At 35.2% G+C, this 21,410-nt stretch overlaps 1 protein-coding gene across 1 annotated transcript in view; it reads right to left on the reverse strand.

The window, feature by feature from the left end:
* The window catches only part of LOC145680610 (IQ domain-containing protein K-like), a 48,992-nt gene extending 28,129 nt beyond the window's left edge, over nucleotides 1–20,863 (reverse strand). The window contains exons 1-2 of the mRNA XM_081751292.1: nucleotides 20,580–20,863; nucleotides 6,569–6,646 (exon numbers count right to left, since the gene is read on the reverse strand). Of these exons, the coding sequence (XP_081607418.1) occupies nucleotides 6,569–6,646; nucleotides 20,580–20,742 (241 nt within the window). The 5' untranslated portion in view covers nucleotides 20,743–20,863. The remainder of the gene's footprint in view (nucleotides 1–6,568; nucleotides 6,647–20,579) is intronic.
* Between the last annotated feature and the right edge of the window lie 547 nt (nucleotides 20,864–21,410).

Genomic DNA, 21,410 nt, shown 5'->3' on the forward strand with positions numbered 1-21,410 from the left:
GTTGAAAAACGAGGAAATAAGAAAACTTTTCGTTGAAAAATTCGAAGAAAAATATTTAAACCAGAAAAGAATAGGGGCAGATAGTAACGCACAGTGGGAATATATTAAACTTTGCTTACAGCAGGCTGCAGAAGAAGCAGTGGGTTACCGCGAACACAAAACGGCTAAGAAACCATGGGTTACAGAGCAGATGTTGCAGAAAATGAGAGAAAGGAGAAAGGAATGAGAGGAAGGAGAGAGGTTGATACAGAAGAGGGCAGAAAGATGTACAGAAAGTTGAATAATGAGTTACGGACAGAAACAGACAGAGCGAGGGAAGAGTTTTACAAAAGAAAATGCGAGGACATAGAAGAATTAGAAAGAGTTGGAATATATGAGGAAATGTACAAGGAGGTGAAATCTATGGAATTTCGGAGGAAACAAGGAGGTATTATGATGGCAGTAGAAAATAAGAATAGGAAGGTAGTCAGCGAGAGAAATGAGGTCATAGGAAGGTGCAAAGAATACGTTGAAGACTTATATGAGAGTAGGAATAGACCGTGTAGCCTAAATGTTGAAGTAGAAAATGAAGTAGGCGAGGATGATAAAGGATTTAGTATTCTTAGGGATGAGTTTGAAAAGGCTATATCCGAGATTAGGAATGGAAAGGCAACCGGAATAGATAACATACCAATCGAATTCATTAAAAATATAGGAGACAAGGGAAAGAAAGAATTGTTCCGACTATGCAATGAAATATATGAAACAGGAGAAAGGCCAAAAGACTTTCTGAAAACGATCATGATACCGATGGCTAAGAAATCGAACCCAAAGAGATGTGAGAATTATAGAACTATTAGTCTCATATCTCATTCAGTTAAAATTCTGCTCCGAATACTGAACAGAATGTAATATGAAAGAACAAATAAAGAAGTTGAGGAGGAGTAGTTCGGGTTCAGAAGAGGCAAGGGCACAAGAGATGCAATTGGATTATTAAGGGCAATCGGTGAAAGATTTATAGAAAAAGGGAAAGAGGTGTATGATATATTTATTGATCTAGAAAAGGCTTTTGACCGCGTGAATTGGGAATTGTTGTTGGGAGTTCTAACGAAGATATGGTTGGAATAGAAAGACAGAAGACTCATAAGAAACTTATGCATGAACCAACAAGTAAGTGTTAGGATAGGGGAAGAATTGACGGAAGAGAGTGCAATTGGAAGGGGAGTTCGACAAGGATGCTGCCTCTCGCCAACACTATTTTATGTCTGTCTAGAAGAGATAGTGAAAAAGAGTTTACATGATGATGACAGCATTTCGGTAGGAGGTAGAATGATTATATGCATAAGATTTGCAGACGATATGGCGCTTCTTGCAGAATCTGAAAAGGAAATCAATAAAATGTTAGAAAACCTGAGGATGGGCTTTGAAGAATATGGGATGAAAATAAATGTTAGAAAGACAAAAACCATGGTGATTGGAACGAAGAGGTCTGTGTCAAATATAAAAGTGGGAGGGGAGCAAATAGAACAAGTGAATAGTTTTCGAAACCTGGATAGTATTCTTAGTAATGACATGAAGTGCGAACGTGAAGTAAAAGTAAGGATAGGAATGGTGAAAGAAGCCTTTAGGAGGAAGAAAAGTCTGTTTTGTGGGACCTTGAATAAAGAGTTGAGAAAATGCTTCGTGTGGAGTGTTGTACTGTATGGGACGGAAACTTGGACATTACGTAAAGGTGATGAAAAACGACTGGAAGCATTCGAAATGTGGGTGTAGGGAAGGATGGAAAGAATTACTTGAGTAGAGCGGAAAACGAAGGAGTGGGTGTTAGAAATAGTGGGGGAGAAAATAACACTTTGGGGGTATTGTTGAGAAGAGGAAGAGAAACTGGTTGGGACATTGCCTAAGAAGAAATTGTATCATGAGGGACGTCATAGAGGGTATGGTGGCGGGAAAGAGAGGGAGAGGGCGAAGGAGACTACAATTAATGGACGATATCAAAGCAGAAAACCACACGTGAAGACGAAGAGGTTAGCAGAAGACCGTAGAGCATGGAAGCTTCTCAGCTGCTGCAAGTGACTGCCAGTAAGGGCAGAATACCTATGATGATGATAATTAATATAAATAATATATAATATTAATATAATTGATATTTATATATATTATATTTATTATATTTTATAGTTTTATTATTAATAAATCATCATCAAAATACAGAAAAGGAACAAACTGAAGAAAAAAAATATGGTTTCAAGAATCGACTGACACCCTTTTTGAAGTTCTCTATTGTTCTATTTAACTTCTGACTTTATTTATTTTTACGTTCTTACAATAAGACAAAGGCAACCGAAAATTTCATTAGTACCAGAATGATTTTGAGATTATAATTTGGAAACGTCATAAATTCAAACGGAAAATAGCATGAACATGAAATCACTTGTAGTGTTCCTAAGTACATGCACGTTGTTTCCTGTAGACATTAACTAGTATTAACAACACATTGTAAGATTTCAGATTTCCAAACTATGATGCTATGTATTGGTATCGAAAGTCTTAAAGAAAGATTATGATCGTCTGGCAACAGGTATTAGAGCAAAACCGGTAAGAGATATCGAGAATCGCTCTTACTGGAATCGATTCAGCATCGCGTGAATAGGTTGCATTTCGTTCGTTAATCTTCTATGCAAATCAGAAATGATAGAAATTAACCATTTCCTGCTTCAACCTTGATTGGCAATATTGGTATTAGATATCGACAAATGATTTTTTTTAATCTATTCAGCGCTGGAAGAGAAATATTGTGCTCATACTAACCTCTCTACCACTTCCAAGTGAAAGTGGTAGAAATTTTCTAGTACTTTTGGTTCCACTATGGATATTCACAGAGCAAAAATGATGCGAGATAGCGATATAAACTTTTTCTTATTATTAATTCAGTGTCTCAACAATAGATTTCGTCTCTTCCGTTAACCCTCATTTCAAACCGGAATTGGTATAAAATGACAATTTTATGTTCTAATGTTGATCGCATGGAGCAAAAACTTACAAAGCAAAGATTGCAAGAATCTATTAAGAGTACCAAGAATATGTTCCATCTCTGACTTCATTCCTCTAAACCAGTGGTTCTCAACCTAATTCCTATCGTGACCCTCATTTTATCACATCCTCTTGCCAGTAACCGCATTATAGTTTCTGGTTTTGTAATAAGCTTGTGTGAGATTTTTAATATACCTATTGCGGAGATCACACATTATCCATCTATTTCTATAATAGTAGAATTCACTTCTTGTATAAAGTGGATACAGTAACTTCCTTAAAAAGCGAATGAATTAAGACCAAATTTGGTCAGTTCATTTATCTTCCGCTTATCTTTGCTAGCCCCAGGTTGAGAAACCCTGCTCTAGTCCAACCGGAAGCTATAGAAATCTATTACCACTTCCGGCTTGAATCTTCATATTGCAAATACGCTTAGATATCTCTGTATCGCACCTGGATCTACCACATTCAGTTTCAGTATCGAAATCGCATTGTTTGGAAGTCTACCGCAGTATCACAATGTGAAATGATACACATTTGTTTCTCTTCTTTGCATTTATTAACATAAAGCTGTGTTTTTATACTGATTAAATACGTATGTAAAACCTGTATACATTAAATTCAAATATAGTAATTCATCTTTCTATTCTATTTAATAGTGAAACTTCTACGTTTTTCTTATTCTCAAAATAAAGTGAAATCCTTAATTTATTTATCTTTATTTATTTATTCACAAACTTTGATACTGCATTAGGCAAATTAGCTCAAACTGTACAACACAAAGGCAAAAAGAAAGAAAGAAAACAAATCAAAAAGATTAAACACCTCAAAAAAGGTTCCTCTCGCGATATATAAGGTTCTCATCAATTGAGTTTTGAAGTTTCTTTCAGGCCTCATCCCGGCGAAATTAAAATACCGCTAATTTTACAGTAATTATGTGATATCTTCAAATAGATAAAAGATAATTGAAATGTGGAACAAGAGCGCCCTAGACAATATTATCTTGGGTGAGGTACCGTTATCACAAGTCACCTAGTAGCTTTCCGTTTTCTGCCGTTTAGAAACGCGAAAATAAATGCCGATTTTCAAAATTGCTTGAAATCGAAAGCAGATAAGTGAATCGTGATAACAGTATCTCATATAAAATAATATTGTCTAGGGCCCTCTTGTTCCACATTTCGATTATCTTTTATCTATTTGAAGATATCACATAATTACTGTAAAATTAGCAATATTTTAATTTCGACGGGATGAAGCCTCTTAATGTATTGTAATCGTACGCTAGTTTGTGCTTTACAAGTGATAACTTAGGTGTCTCCTAAGTTAGAAAATTGAGAGAGCGAGTTCGCCATCGAGGAACACGAAAATCTGCGATAGTATAAATTCAGAATCAATTTTGCCATTGATGATCTTATACAGATAAAGTAAGTCAGCTCCACGGCGTCGTTTGTCAGGAGGAACATAAGTTAATTAACGACATTAGTTCTTGTTTCGAGTAATTACGTAACTCGGGAATTCTAAATCTATGTCAAGAACAAAGTTTAATACAGAGTCAATGCGAGATATTAGTTTAATTTCTTTCGTATTTATTCTGTAAAATTTTACTTTACACGAAATTAAAACATGATCAACCTCACTATAAGCAAGAGAGACTACCCCGTTTCTTACAGATTGGCAAATTTATTTGATGTTACACAATTGTAATTCACTTTCAGACTTTCTTCCAGAATATTTTCTCGGAATGGGAGGTAAAACAAAAATGTGAGAGGGTTGTACTGGGGGCACTATTTGCTAAAGAACATCCCCTGCATAACAGTGAGATGGAATTAAATTTACCACAGATCCATAAGAAGGTCAATAAACGCTGTTACTTAGATTTTTTCTGGGGGGGAGGCAAACATTAATATTTGGGCCTCATAGAAAAAGTTGAACCCTCTAAAAAGAAAAATAGGACAATTCTTTCCATCTTTCTCTTACTCTTTGTGGGGCCCCTCGGTGCCTGTGAGTCAGGGGTGTAGCCAATGGGGGACCCAACGGGGCCAGGCCCCCCAAACGTCTTCCTGGGCCCCTAAAGTTTACATATAATTAATAATTTACCGTAAAATAGTATGAGAAAATATTATTTTACCATACTGATCAAAAGATACCGATCGGAAAATAATATGGTATACTTTTTGTGATAGCAGATTACACAATTTACTGGGATTTATATTTGATATTTTGAAGACAAATGTTTTAACAAGGTACCATAAATACTACCATAAAACAACGGTATTGAACTAATTAGTAAGTACATTATATTTTTTATGTGCTGTAATTATTGTTTTAAAAACATTTTTTATCAGATTGAAAATATGGTGAAAAACAACGTCTTTATTCAGTTTTTTAGTTTGGATTTCATTCTCTCTTTTTAATGCTACTTGGTGTAAAACAGGAAGTGAGATACAGCTGTTAGTAAAATAATTGTTTTTTAGTCACGAATAATAAATAAATATTTTTATCACGAAATCTTAAAAAAATTAAGTGCAATTTGAAAGAAAATCAGCCTTATGTATAAAGGTAATCAATATATATATATATATATATATATATTAGGTCTGTGTTCCATTGGCTCTCACACCGTAAGTTGAATGCGAATGGAGATAAGGCGAAGGTCAGTTGTTGGTGTGGGGAGTATCCAACATACTATCTGGTTGTGGCAATTCAGTTACTCCGTGAACTTCCGTAAGGACAGAGTGAACATGGGACCTCCAAAGTACATTAGGGTGTGTATGCTGTACGACTTCAAATTGGGGTCAAACGCCGCTGCAGCGGAGCGGAAGATATGGCAGGCCTTTGGTGAGGGTGTCGTGACTACGCGGATAGTGTAGTGATGGTTTAACAAGTTTAAGGAGAAAATGAAATCTTTTAAGTTTTACGTCCCATCGTTATTCCGGTTAGACTAAAGGAGACGGTGATGATGAGAGATGAGTGAAATGGTGGAATGAAGAAAGTGGGAGGAAACAGGAGAACCCCGAGAAAACCCACGAGCACGGTGTTTTCCCACCATAAAGTCCACACGGCGCGAGCTGGGATCGAACCAGGGACCCCAAGCACCAAAAGTGAACGCTCTACTCAAAGCCATACGAATAAATGTTATTTTAGGGCCCCTAATAGTAGGGATTTTTTTTTTTACTGAAATAGGCCCACGACTCATTTTTGTTTTATTTACCTTTTGTATGCTGTTTTGTTTATGTAATGTAGTGAACCTGTTTGATGCTTCATTTATAATTTCATGTTTGTATCGTATATGGAGTAAGAAAATGTTGTCTTAAAGTGCCCTCTCGAATGGCGGGGAGCTTCCCAGGGGGGCAGTTGCCCCTACAAGTTACGGGCCTGAGGTCAATTGACCATTTTCTGTATGCATTGTGGCACATTTATTTTGTTTCTTTGCTATGTTGGTATTTAAAAATAATTTCGTATATGAGGGAAACTTTTTTTTAAAATGTATATTTTCTACACTTCACTTCTGTTCAACTTATTCAACACTAGAATAATCACATAAGGAATTACGTACCAACATCTGGTAATTGAGGCCCTTCTTCTTGTTCTAACCCACTAAGTTTTAGTATGTTGATTCTCTCTTCTTCATGTTCTGAAAAGAATCATAATATCGGTTGCAATTATTAGTATCATAAAAATAAACTTTTAACGATAATATTAGATTCGAATAAGATTGCGAAATCTACTAAGAAATAAATTCTAAGTGAAACAATAAGATCAATTACGATCCAAATTCATACTCAGAGGGATATTCTGCCAAATCTTTTTTCATGAAAACTTAAAGAGTTTTGCGCTAATTAAATTGACATTTGAAGTCATTTCTAATATTATTATTATTATTATTATTATTATTATTATTATTATTATTATTATTATTATTATTATTATTATTATTATTATTATTAGTTGTAGTAGTAGTAGTAGTAGTGGTAGTAGTAGTAGTAGTATTAGCAACTTACATTTTGGTATACCACGTCAATGTGTTTATTTAATTACGGAAATTTTCAATGTAAATAACTTAAATATATTAATGTATGCCAAAGTTTAATTAATCATGAGTGAGTTTAGTTCCTTAAGTACTTTTCATTATTATTACAAAATAATAATTTCCGAAATATTTTCTAAATTTTTGTTGAAAACCTTACTAATTTTTCAACTTTCTTACTGATCTACTGGTGCATTTTTAAAATAATAAATCTCCTCGTATTTACGATAATTACAAGAAATTGTTATTTTATATATACAGTAGTAGTAGATAGGCTTTTGGCTGCAGAAATGAATCTTCAAACACTAAAAGATCCTTACACGAACTTTACATATACAATTTTTTGACTTTGTATTACCTATATTCACTAATTTAGAAAAGAAGACGCAATTGAACATCTCGAGATTTTTGTTTTGTACATACAAATATTGCTGCTTCTTTGAGAACCGTTCTTGATTGCTAAATAAAGCGTAAGCACTTACGGAGTGCAGGAGTCGAAAGGGTGACTATCGAAACCCGAGTGTTCATACTATCTTAAGGTTTATTCTGAAGACAGCATCATGAGAGATGTTGAAATATTACATCAAACCAAAACGAGGCCATTATTTCCCTTGTTACAGCTGTAAAATGTAAGTGGATGCAGGATTTTTTTCTAAGGGGAAGGAGGCAAAAGATCGATCCACAACCGAAATTGTGAGTATACATACCTTGATGTGCTTAATACTTCCTGTAAATAAATTATTATTCATGTACATTGCATAACTTTATTAACTACAGTAAATATGGCTCTGTATCCCTTTCAAAAATTCAAGGGGGAAATTGCCCTCCCTTGCTCTCGCTGCAGACATCCAATGGGTGTAGTGAACTTAAACAATATCATGCAAATTTCGCTAATTAAACAGATCAGAAACTGAATTAATATATCTATTGATTGATTTTTCGTTTAAAAATATGTACTGAAATGTATTAGAATATTTGAGCAATTTCTTCTGATAACTTGGGTCCTAGGTTGGCAACAATGTTTTACCTGTAACTTCAGGGACGTTGTCTATAAACATATGAAGACATGGAATGTGATATGAGATTAAAATTTTATATGCAATATATCTTCTGGCATATATATATAGGCTCTACATGTTCCTTTTGTTATCACTATCCAATACATAAAATAAGAGCATGTTATGAAGGCTGATACGCAAAAATGGAATTTGTTTACTTTACGAAGATAAGCCTGGAGATAAATTTCCCTTGAAATTCTTTACCTTAAATCATTTCATGCTATAATGTACGCGTAAAATTCTACGTTTACTATCAGTCTTTGTTCTTCTTATCTGAATTTTTTCAAGAATAACAATCGCAAAATCCTCTTTCTGATTCTTTACCGGTCACCAGGGCCGGGTTAAGGGGGTGGTGGTTAGAAGAGCTATAGCCCCAGGCCTTCAGGTGGACAGAGGCCTCCACTCTGATGAAAATCTCAACTGGCTATCGAAAAAGAATCATGAAGATACAATCATCATAATAAAATAAAATATGACCAAAAATATGAAACATCTTCCCTTAACTTTCCTACTGTACTGTCACACAAATGTGTTAGGTGAAGTCAGCAGGGGCCACATATTTTTTCTAGCCCCGGGCCTCCAGATGGATTAATCCAGCCCTTCCGGTCACTGTGACTAGAACAAGAGAAAGTTGTAAATCTCATTTTTAAGCAGAAGTTGATTACCTACACATACATTACCAGACTGTTTGCTCGAGATCTTGAAGTTAAACGCTACGGCTAGCCACGTGTTTTAGAAGCTAGAGTTTCAATTGATAGTAAGAAGATATTAATTCTCTGCGATCTATAACACTCTACTTATTCCTCAAGATTATAGAAAAAGAAAGCTATTATAATTTACAAACTTGTTTTGAACATGTAGTTCTAATGGATAAGACGCATATTTACTCATAAGAAATTATCTCTTTTAATTCTTTACGTAACACTAAAAAAACAAGTCATGTATATGGGTTCCTAAGTGTCCCGTTTTGGATTAACCAGGAATTCTATGTCTCGCCCCGGATGATTTTTTTTTTTTTTTTTTGTTCACCAGGACCAGTGCCACATTTACATATAAGCTAAACAAGCTATAGCTTAGGGCCCCACTTCCTTGAAGGCCCAAAAAATTTAAAGAAAAAAAGATTGTAATGCAATTTCCAAATAATAAGAAAAAACAAATAAGATAACACGCACGCACAGCAATGTTGTTTTGTATTGTTATGTACTAGACTTTTTATGAAGCAAGTAATATTTCTCACCCCCTCTTGTAATGAGGCCTGTTATCCAAGCCCGCTTATAATTGAGCCCCCTGTTTCCCAACCCTGCTTGTAATGGGTTCTTATTTCTATTTAGTTATCCATTAGCTTCATAAATTAGCATATAAGTATTATTTGCGATACCTGAGGACACTTTTTGGCCCCTGGGTCCCTGCCTCAGGACCCATGGTCCCTGGCCGGGGTCAATGACCTAGGGGTACATAGGACCACCCCCTTTAAATTTTGGCAGGGGTACCATGGCCCACCCCTAAATTTTGGCAGGGGTACATAGGACCACCCCCCTTAAATTTTGGAAATTGCCAAATCTAAAAATTTGGTATGGTAGCCTAGGACCATAGTATGTACCTTTATCCGTATTGGGGGTCTATGTCGTTCCCTTTCATGGGTAAAAAATTGCCAAAAAGTCAAATTTCGGGGGGTTTTGACCTAATTTATCCCCTTTAATGAGGTGTTATTACCCTATATGGTTATATGGGCGTATACAGGGGTCCATTCCCTTTCATAAGACATGGGTATATTAATGCACTCCTTGAAAAATTTGGGAGAGGTACCTTAGCCCACCCCTTAAATTTTGGAAATTGACCAATTTAAACATTGCGTATTATAGTACAGGACCCTAATATGTATTATGATAAATGTGGATGGTCCACCTCGTTCCCTTCTAGGGGTACAAAATTGCCAAAATATAAACGTAAGCAAGACGTTATACCACGTGTTTGTTCTTTTGGCCCAATTTATTTTCTTGGATGAGGTCCTATTACCTTATATGGTTATATGGTCATGTATAGGGGTCAATTTCCTATCATAAGACATAGGTACATTTGTGCACCCCCGGGAGGGATACCTTGGCCCACCCCTTAAATTTTAGAAATCGCCTATTTTACACATTTGGTATAATAGTATAGGACCCTAATAGAGATTACTATAAATTTGGGTGGTTCACCTCGTTCCCTTTCATGGGTACGAAATTGCCAAAATTTTAGTACAACCACGTGTTTGGTATTTGGTACATTTTATCCCCTTAGATGAGGTCCTATTACCTTATATGGTTATATGGTCATGTATAGGGGTCCATTTCCTATCATAAGACATAGGTACATTTGTGCACCCCGGGAGGGGTACCTTGGCCCACCCCTTCAATTTTAGAAATTGCCCAACTTAAACATTTGGTATTATAGTACTCGATCCTAACATGTATTATGATAAATTTGGGTGGTCCACCTCGTTCCCTTTTAGGGGTACAAATTTGCCAAAATATAAACGTAAGCAATACGTTGTACCACGTGTTTGTTCTTTTGGCCCAATTTATTTTCTTGGATGAGGTCCTATTACCTTATATGGTTATATGGTTCTGTATAGGGGTCTATTCCCTATCATAAGACAGGTATATTTGTGCACCCCTTTAAAAAATTTGGGAGCGGTACCTTGGACCACCCTTTAATTTTGGAAATTGACCAATTTAAACATTTGGTATAATAGTATAGGACCCTAATATATATTACTATAACCTCGTTCCTTTTTAGGGGTACAAAATTGCCAAATTTTAGTACAACCACGTGTTTCGTTTTTTACCTAATTTATTCCATTGGATGAGGTCCTATTACCTTATATGTTATATGGTCACGTATGGGGATTCATTTCCTATCATAAGACATAGGTACATTTGTGCACCCGGGAGGGGTACTTTGACCCACCCCTTTAATTTGGAAATTGCTCAATTAAACATTTGGTATTATAGTATAGGACCCTAATATAAATTACTATAAAGTTTGGTGGTTCACCTCGTTTCCTTTTAGGGGTACGAAATTGCCAAATTGTAGTACAACCACGTGTTTGGTTTTGGCTCAATTTATCCCCTTGGATGAGATCCTATTACCTTATATGGTTATATGGTCATGTATATATTGGTCCATTTCCTATTATAAGACATGGGTACATTGATGCACCCCGGGAGGGGATTCGGTATCATAGTACATGCCTCAACATGTATCATGATAAATTTGGGTGGTCCATCTTGTTCCCTTTCATGGGTAAAAATTGCTAAAATATAAACATAAGCAATATGCTGTACCATGTGTTTGGTTTTTGGCCCAATTTCTCCCCTTTGATGAGGTTTTATTACCTTATATGGTTATATGGTCATGTATATGGGTTCATTTCCTATCATGAGACATGGGTACATTGACGCACCCTTTAAATATTTGGGAGGGGTATCTTGGCTCATCTACTCGGTTTTAGAAATTGTTTAATATAAGCATTTGGTATCATAGTACAGGACTTCAATATGTACCACTATAAATTTGGATGGTCCACATCGTTCCCTTTCATGGGTAAAGAACTACCAAAAATCAAATTTCGGAGGTTATTGACCCCTATTTAGAACGTTATATGGGTATGTACAGAGGTTTATTACCTCCTATGTTTATGTTCCCTTTTAAATTTGGGAATTATCAAATAACAAAATTCGGTAAACGTTTTCTAGGACCCATTGGTGTTTCTCTTATGACCAAATATTTAAAATTTAAAGGTTATTGACCGGCTTTATTATTGAATAAGTACAGGATTTATTACTTTTTCATAAGACACAGGTGTATTTGTGTACCAATCTTAAATTTTGGGAGGAGGTACATTTCTTATTGTCATATCAATAATTGGTAATTATTCTTAAAATTGGATAGTATCTCATTAAATCATTGTCAAATATGAGTATGATCACGTGATCAGTTATTAACCTATGATGGGATTAGGAGTCCAGAACATTGGTACATTGAAACTTTGTAGGATAATTTGAGAATTGTCAAATGAAATTACGTCATTGGTTTTGATTATTCCCGCCAAATATAAACGTAAGCAAGACGTTGTACCACGTGATTGTCCTTGATGAGGTAGTGTACAGGGATTCATTTCCTTTGTTGTGGTACTTCGTTTGAGTACACACACTTTTAGAAAACAGTTGGTTCTACTCAGGTAAACAATTGACGGACATTATTGACTTTATTGAACATATAATGATATGATTAATTCTAAGACAGGTATATCAAGAGAAGCATTATTTAAATTTGGGAATGGTGATAAACAGAATTTTAACATAAGGTGCGAAATTTGAAACAATACATTGAACTTTAGTCACAGCTCATAGTCTAAGATCATTGGTGGTGATTGATTTGACCTTGACCTTTAGAAATCTGATAGCTAACCTTATTGAATTTTATGACTCATAGACGAAAGGCAATACATGCTACAACAGTTTGAAATTTAATCATAAGGTGATGTAATCTGACACTAGCAAAGTTATTGTTAATGCAATTTGATTGGATGATCACTATCTTTCCTGCAATCTGATTGGTTGATCACTATCTTTCGTGCAACCTGATTGGTAGATGATTTTCAAATCTTTGCTGTATTCAGTTTTAAGTTTTGTTTAACATTTAAAAATCTTGGTTTCTTTCAACATTTTTCACTCACTGATAAATATGATCAAAACCGTTTATTTGTTAATCGAATAGTTAAAAACCGGATAAAGTTTGACGGTTAACCGTGAAACGTAAAATTTTTAGTTTGAAAATTCTTGCTTTCAAATTTTTGTTTGAATTTTTTGTTTCAGAATTTTGTTTGAAATTTTTTTGACAACTTTTGTTTCAAAATTTTTTTGTTTAAAAATTTTTCGTTTGAAATTTTTTAAAATTTTTTCGTTTCAAAATTTTGTTTCCAAAATTTTTGTTTGAAATTTTTTGTTTCCAAATTTTTTGTTTCAAAATTTTGTTTGAAATTTTTTTCGTTTCAAAATTTTGTTTGAATTTTTTTCGTTTGAAATTTTTTGTTTGAATTTTTTTCGTTTCAAAAATTTTGTTTCAAAGTTTGGTTTGACATTTTTAAAGTTTGTGCACTCATTAGTAAAGAACCGGAACTGTTTAGAACTAAAACCTCTGGCAACATTGTGGTGCAATAGTACACGTCAGAACAATCAAATGCAACGTCATCAGTTTTTCATCATATATAAGTATCGTTCGAGTTAGTATTCATGATAACGTCATCATGGCTACTTGTCTTCAGTTTCTAAACACACGTGATGTGATGAAATCATTTACCAAGATTAATGATTTACAACAAAATGTACCTTATAGAATCTTAGCTAGCCAAATGATCCCTACAAAGTTTGGATTAAGAATCGTAGTGAAACTTGAAAATGATAAGAATATAATTTTACCAGCAAGATATTTACCCATGGAAGCATCAAACCAAGAAGAACTGTTACGTTTCTTAAATACTGGATCTGTATCTTTATGTTACAAAGGATTCTTGGGTCGAAGTCATCAATTTGAACTTAGTACACAGCCAGATTCGTCAGCAATTGTGATGAAATCATGAATTCAAACGTCAGCACATTCCTTTGACGTCAGACGTAGTTGTATGAATTTGGTTGGTCAGCATGACGTCAGTAATTGTGATGAAATCATGAATTCAAACGTCAGCACATTTCTTTCCTATGACGTCAGCCGTAGTTCTATAAATTAACCAATACACTGTCATCCCACGAAATCATTTGAGCACGTGCTTTTCAGGAGGAAAGATGTGTACTTCTAACGATAAAGAGTTCATCTTCGCAAGCTATTATCCAATAAATATATTTCAAACAAAACATGTGATGATTGGTATAAGTGCTAGAACATTTGAACCAGTGATTCGATTGGGCAAAGCAGAACAATTTGGTGTACAACTGACCTGTGAAGAATGGCAAATATTTTGTTCACGAATCGACCAAATGAACGATTATTTTCATGATGAGCTAAATGTGACCATAGTCAAATCATTAGGCTCAAATCATGAAGTGGTGTTGCGTACAGTCCTCGAAGAAAAGATGGTGCTGTTACGTAAAAAGAGTACATTCCATGTCCATCGCAACATGGTGTATCTAACGGAAACAGAATGGAACAAATTTATCAACGTATTCCAGTGTGTTAAACATGAAGTGGAAGTGTGCAACAAAACAAGTATATTCCTGAAAAAGTACTATTTCGAAAAATGTGTCATGCATATTGTACAACATGTATCTAGATATTTTGATGGTTGTCAACATCGTTCGTGGGTGCATACCTGTATTGATAAACAGTTTATTTGTGATCAAATGGACATTGAGTTTCCACCAATTGATATTGCAATAGACCTTAAAAGACTTCAATTGGAATTAAAATTATATGCTAAACACAAACTAATGCAAGAAGTTCAAAATACATTGTGTCGACAATATCCAGATCCTATATCTGGTATGGATGTATGTGGAGTGTAATAAAATGATCCATTTCAATGATTTGTGTTTTTTCATTTCAAGTACAGCCCCATGTTCTGACGTGTACTATTGCACCACAATGTTGTCAAAGATTTTTGCTCTAAACAGTTCCGGTTCTTTACTAATGAGTGCACAAACTTAAAAAATGTCAAACCAAAATTTTCCAAGCAATAATTTCAAACAAAAAAGTTTACAAACAAAAATTTCAAACAAAAAATTCAAACAAAAACTTGGAAACGAAAAAAATTCAAACAAAAAATTTCAAACGAAAAATTCAAACAAAATTTTGAAACGAAAAAAAATTTCAAACAAAATTTTGAAACAAAAAATTTCAAACAAAAAATTTGGAAACGAAAAAATTTCAAACGAAAAATCTTTAAACAAAAAATTTTGAAACAAAAGTTGTCAAAAAAATTTCAAACAAAATTCTGAAACAAAAAATTCAAACAAAAATTTGAAAGCAAGAATTTTCAAACAAAAAGTTTCAAAAAATTTTACGTTTCACGGTTAACCGTCAAACTTTATCCGGTTTTTAACTATTCGATTAACAAATGAACGGTTTTGATCATATTTATCAGTGAGTGAAAAATGTTGAACGAAACCAAGATTTTTAAATGTTAAACAAAACTTAAAACTGAATGCAGCAAAGATTTGAAAATCATCAACCAATCAGATTGCACGAAAGATAGTGATCAACCAATCAGATTGCAGGAAAGATAGTGATCAGCCAATCAAATTGCATTAACAATAACTTTGCTAGTGTCAGATTACATCACCTTATGATTAAATTTCAAACTGTTGTAGCATGTATTGCCTTTCGTCTATGAGTCATAAGATTCAATAAGGTTAACTATCAGATTTCAAATCAATCACCACCAATGATCTTAGACTATGAGCTGTGACTAAAGTTCAATGTATTGTTTCAAATTTCGCGCCTTATGTTAAAATTCTGTTTATCACCATTCCCAAATTTAAAGAATACTTCTCTTGATATACCTAAGTCTTAGAATTAATCATATCATTATATGTTCAATAAGGTCAATAATGTCCGTCAACTGTTTACCTGAGTAGAACCAACTGTTTTCTAAAAGTGTGTGTACTCAAACTTAAGAAGTACCACAACAAAGGAAATGAATCCCTGTACACTACCTCATCAAGGACAATCACGTGGTACAACGTCTTGCTTACGTTTATATTTGGCGGGAATAATCAAAACCAATGACGTAATTTCATTTGACAATTCTCAAATTATCCTACAAAGTTTCAATGTACCAATGTTCTGGACTCCTAATCCCATCATAGGTTAATAACTGATCACGTGATCATACTCATATTTGACAATGATTTAATGAGATACTATCCAATTTTAAGAATAATTACCAATTATTGATATGACAATAAGAAATGTACCTCCTCCCAAAATTTAAGATTGGTACACAAATACACCTGTGTCTTATGAAAAAGTAATAAATCCTGTACTTATTCAATAATAAAGCCGGTCAATAACCTTTAAATTTTAAATATTTGGTCATAAGAGAAACACCAATGGGTCCTAGAAAACGTTTACCGAATTTTGTTATTTGATAATTCCCAAATTTAAAAGGGAACATAAACATAGGAGGTAATAAACCTCTGTACATACCCATATAACGTTCTAAATAGGGGTCAATAACCTCCGAAATTTGATTTTTGGTAGTTCTTTACCCATGAAAGGGAACGATGTGGACCATCCAAATTTATAGTGGTACATATTGAAGTCCTGTACTATGATACCAAATGCTTATATTAAACAATTTCTAAAACCGAGTAGATGAGCCAAGATACCCCTCCCAAATTTTTAAAGGGTGCGTCAATGTACCCATGTCTCATGATAGGAAATGAACCCATATACATGACCATATAACCATATAAGGTAATAAAACCTCATCAAAGGGGAGAAATTGGGCCAGAAACCAAACACATGGTACAACATATTGCTTATGTTTATATTTTAGCAATTTTTATCCATGAAAGGGAACAAGATGGACCACCCAAATTTATCATGATACATGTTGAGGCATGTACTATGATACCGAATCCCCTCCCGGGGTGCATCAATGTACCCATGTCTTATAATAGGAAATGGACCAATATATACATGACCATATAACCATATAAGGTAATAGGAGCTCATCCAAGGGGATAAATTGAGCCAAAACCAAACACGTGGTTGTACTACAATTTGGCAATTTCGTACCCCTAAAAGGAAACGAGGTGAACCACCAAAATTTATAGTAATTTATATTAGGGTCCTATACTATAATACCAAATGTTTAATTGAGCAATTTCCAAATTAAAGGGGTGGGTCAAAGTACCCCTCCCGGGTGCACAAATGTACCTATGTCTTATGATAGGAAATGAATCCCCATACGTGACCATATAACATATAAGGTAATAGGACCTCATCCAATGGAATAAATTAGGTAAAAAACGAAACACGTGGTTGTACTAAAATTTGGCAATTTTGTACCCCTAAAAAGGAACGAGGTTATAGTAATATATATTAGGGTCCTATACTATTATACCAAATGTTTAAATTGGTCAATTTCCAAAATTAAAGGGTGGTCCAAGGTACCCCTCCCAAATTTTTCAAGGGGTGCATTAATATACCCATGTCTTATGAAAGGTAATGAACCCCTGTATACGCCCATATAACGATATAGGATAATAACACCTCATCAAAGGTGATAAATTAGGTCAAAATACCAAACACGTGGTTGTACTAAAATTTGGCAATTGTGTACCCATGAAAGGGAACGAGGTGGACCACCCAAATTTATAGTGATACATACTAGGGTTCTATACTATTATACCAAATGTTTAAATTGGGCAATTTCTAAAATTGAAGGGGTGGGCCAAGGTACTCCTCCCAAATTTTTAAAGGGGCGCACCAATATACCCATGTCTTATGAAAGGTAATAGACTCCTGTATACGCTCATATAGACATATAAGGTAATAAGACCTCATCCAAGGGGATAAATTAGGTCAAAACCAAACACGTGGTACTACGTATTGCTTACGTTTATATTTTGGCAATTTGGTACCCCTAAAAGGGAACGAGGTGGACCATCCACATTTATCATAATACATATTAGGGTCCTATACTATAATACCAAATGTTTAAATTGGGCAATTTCCAAAATTTAAGGGGTGGGCCAAGGTACCCCTCCCAAAATTTTCAATGGGTGCATTAATATACCCATGTCTTATGAAAGGTAATGAACCCCTGTATACGCCCATATAACTATATAGGGTAATAACACTTCATCCAAGGGGATAAATTAGGTCAAAAACCTCCGAAATTGGAATTTTTGGCAATTTTTTACCCATGAAAGGGAACGACATAGACCCCCAATACTGATAGAGGTTCATACTATGGTCCTAGGCTACCATACCAAATTTTTAGATTTGGCAATTTCCAAAATTTAAGGGGGGTGATCCTATGTATCCCTGCCAAAATTTAGGGGGTGGGCCATGGTACCCCTGCCAAAATCTAGAGGGGGTGGTCCTATGTACCCCTCGGTCATTGACCCCGGGCCAGGGACCATGGGTCCTGAGGCAGGGACCCTGGGGCCAAAAAGTGTCCTCAGGTGCCGCGATTACTACTATATAGCATATATTCAAACCTAAAAAAAATGGCGACATTTTGTGAGTGAAAAGGAAAGCTTGACGTATTAAGGGCTACTTTCATTAGCTTAGAGCCCCATCAAATCTAAATCCGTCACTGACCAGGACGGTTAAAACCAGGCCCGTATCCACGGGGGGGCAAGAGGGGGCCGCCCCCCCTAAATTTTGCCTGGCCCCCTAAAATTTGACGGTAGCCTTGCAAATGAACTATAATATGATGATGAAGTATAATATGATTGGGTCGGGCCCCCCTAACTTCTACCGCCCCCACCTAAATTTTTGGCTGGCTACGGGCCTGGTTAAAACCCCTGAATTCAATCTTACGTTCTTTCGTTTTTTGAACAATGAAAATACATTGATTTCAAAAATAAATAAATATAATGGAGATTAATAACTGCCGCGATCGAAAGTCTCAGTAAAAAATACAGATATAAAAATTCATCTGGGGTGATGACTACTGATCTTTACAGAGATTGATTGATTGAATGAATGTTTAATGGGGACGTCAGCATCGAGGCTATTTGGAAAACCAACATATCAAAATATAAGAAATATGCTGCTGCATAAGAGAAGTAAAAATCTAAAAAAGAGAGATAAAACAATAAATACATCAGAATAACAAATACATAATAATAACAATTAGTACTAATAATATTAGCAATACAGAAAATATATAAAAATAACAATAGTAAAAGACAAAAGATCAGAAATCAACGTTTGAGGCGAACCTTTCCACGTGGACCAACTAACTACTTTCCACTCAGTATTCATCAGATCGTCTTCCACCATGTCAGATTTCAAGGAAACTGAAGGTGGCTTAGGAACAGGTGAAGATTTTGTTATTTTCGAGGAAACGACCGTATCATTAAGTTGCCGTTTAGGCCGGCCAGATAAGGTGAACGGCGAAGAGGTGGAGTTCGCCAAAGACTATCTGAAAAAACATTATCAAAAACGCGTTGGGTTTTTGGAGCTTTCGCTAGTTGATACGACAGTGTCGGAATTTCTGGACTTTTGTCGGGAAGAAGATCTGTTTGGGTGGAAACATCAGATGTCTGGGTTTTCACAGATTTACAAGAAGTAACTGCAACAATAGCAAAGGCACAGAAAACGAGAAAGGAATTCTTTCTTTTAAGCGACGCTTAGTATCAGCAACAGGGATCTCAACAACCATTAATTCTCGGATATGTTTTTCTCGTTTAAAGGCTGAACAGTCCCGAGACCAAGCAGAATCCTCACCCTTGCAGTTGACGCAAAAGGACTTGGTTGCTGTACAAGGTCCCACACCATGAGTACCCTGGCCAAAATTCGCAGGAAGAGCAGCACTTGCATTACACGATATGCTGGTGTGCCTGTTTGGTTTGGTGTTTTTGCGAGAAGATGGTCCCGGGCTCGAGTTTATATTTTTAGTACCCATAAAAAGTTGGTATTAAATACGTATATACAGTATTTATAAAGATAAAATGTGAGTGAACGCTGCATTCGGGGCGCTCGCAAGAACTTACGTTACTTCCCTGGCTATCCCATAAGCACTCTCTCACCGTAGGATCAGCGTGGGGCCGACATTGTCAAGAGGAATGAGGTGTAAGAAAACTATTCCCGTCGTCTGAAACGCATGATACCAAAGAAAAAAGGAAGGTAAAAGAAACAAACATTATTGAAGCTAAAAGAAACAACCTCTCGAACCAAAAAGATAGCTCCACCAGCCCACAACAGAACAAAATGCGCGAATTTTTAAAACTTTTTAGTTTTAATGGTTTTTTGTATTTCTTTTTATTTTCAAAGACTTGAACACCGGAAAACACAAACACTGGACTCACGCATCAGGTGTCCAGAATGGGCGTACATCCATCCCAGATGGAGGAAGACATGCACGGATCATCCACTTCCTGCGACTCCCACCGACCACCCACAAGTCCGGCAGCGGTATTTGCTGCTGAGAGGACAGAAGAAAATGCGTATGACGGGTGGTTCATGAATGAGAAATGAAGCACTCCCTCCCTGAGATTTGTCACCTCTCCGAAGACGATGGTCCGCTACATGGAGGGGCTACTATTATTCGTAAATATCACTAAAGAATTAATCCTTTTACTCAATATTGACATATCATGAGCAAATGAACTAATAAACAAATTATAAGGAAATTACATGATGATACCTAGAACCGGAACTGTTTGAATTCGTAAAGAACTATTAATTGAATAAATAGGACCATGTGCCACGGATTATAATAGTATCATATATAAACGTACTAACAAATTTTGAAAACAACAAACCTTTACAGATTTGATCCCATAAAGTAAGTGGAAAGGTGATTTCAATATCTTCCAAGTTTGATTGCTCCGACACTTTAGCCTCAGTTAAGTCATGTTCAATTAATTCCACTTCACTTTCTGTATCATTTCGTTTAACCTCAATATATGATTCATCATTCTCCATTATATGTTTTTCTATTTAGATTGTGTTTTTTCATGCGAAAAATATAATATTCGTAATCTAGTGCGCACCCAGTAATTTTAACAAACATCACGTTGTACAGAGCTATACACCTTGGTAACTTTATTTTCTTTTATAGTTTTGAAAAGAATTGTATGTTTTGGTTTTATAAATAAAGCACCTCCCGCCTTGTGCATATGATAATATAGTTTTGAACTCACACCTAGGGAAGCTCGAAAGTTTCATTACAATTTAGGAATTTGTTTCAATACACACCTTTGTATCGTATAATAAATATGAAAAGTGTGTTTCAGGTTAAGGAGAACCGGACCAATCCTACTCCCCTTCAGATACAGTTCAACAAAGCCAGTTCTCTTTATACTGAAGAATATCGGGGAAAAGTATTTGTAAATTAAGATTAGACTCGATAATTTATTCCAGGCACAGAGAAACTGAACAAAGGTTTGCATACGGAAGTTATCTTAATCTTTTCTGACAATCATCGACTATGAACGTGTGTATTTGATTTTACCTATTAGATTATTGATTTCGTTTTCTATGAAAGAAAATTAGAGCGGTATTGCTTTCACTGAGTTGATGAATGAATGAAATTGAGATAATATATTATGCACGTATGTTTGGCATGTTAAGAAGTATTAATAAATAGTATA

The sequence above is a fragment of the Thermobia domestica genome, chromosome 3, assembly GCF_964235325.1.
Source record: "Thermobia domestica chromosome 3, izTheDome1.hap1.1, whole genome shotgun sequence".
Lineage (NCBI taxonomy): Eukaryota > Metazoa > Arthropoda > Insecta > Zygentoma > Lepismatidae > Thermobia > Thermobia domestica.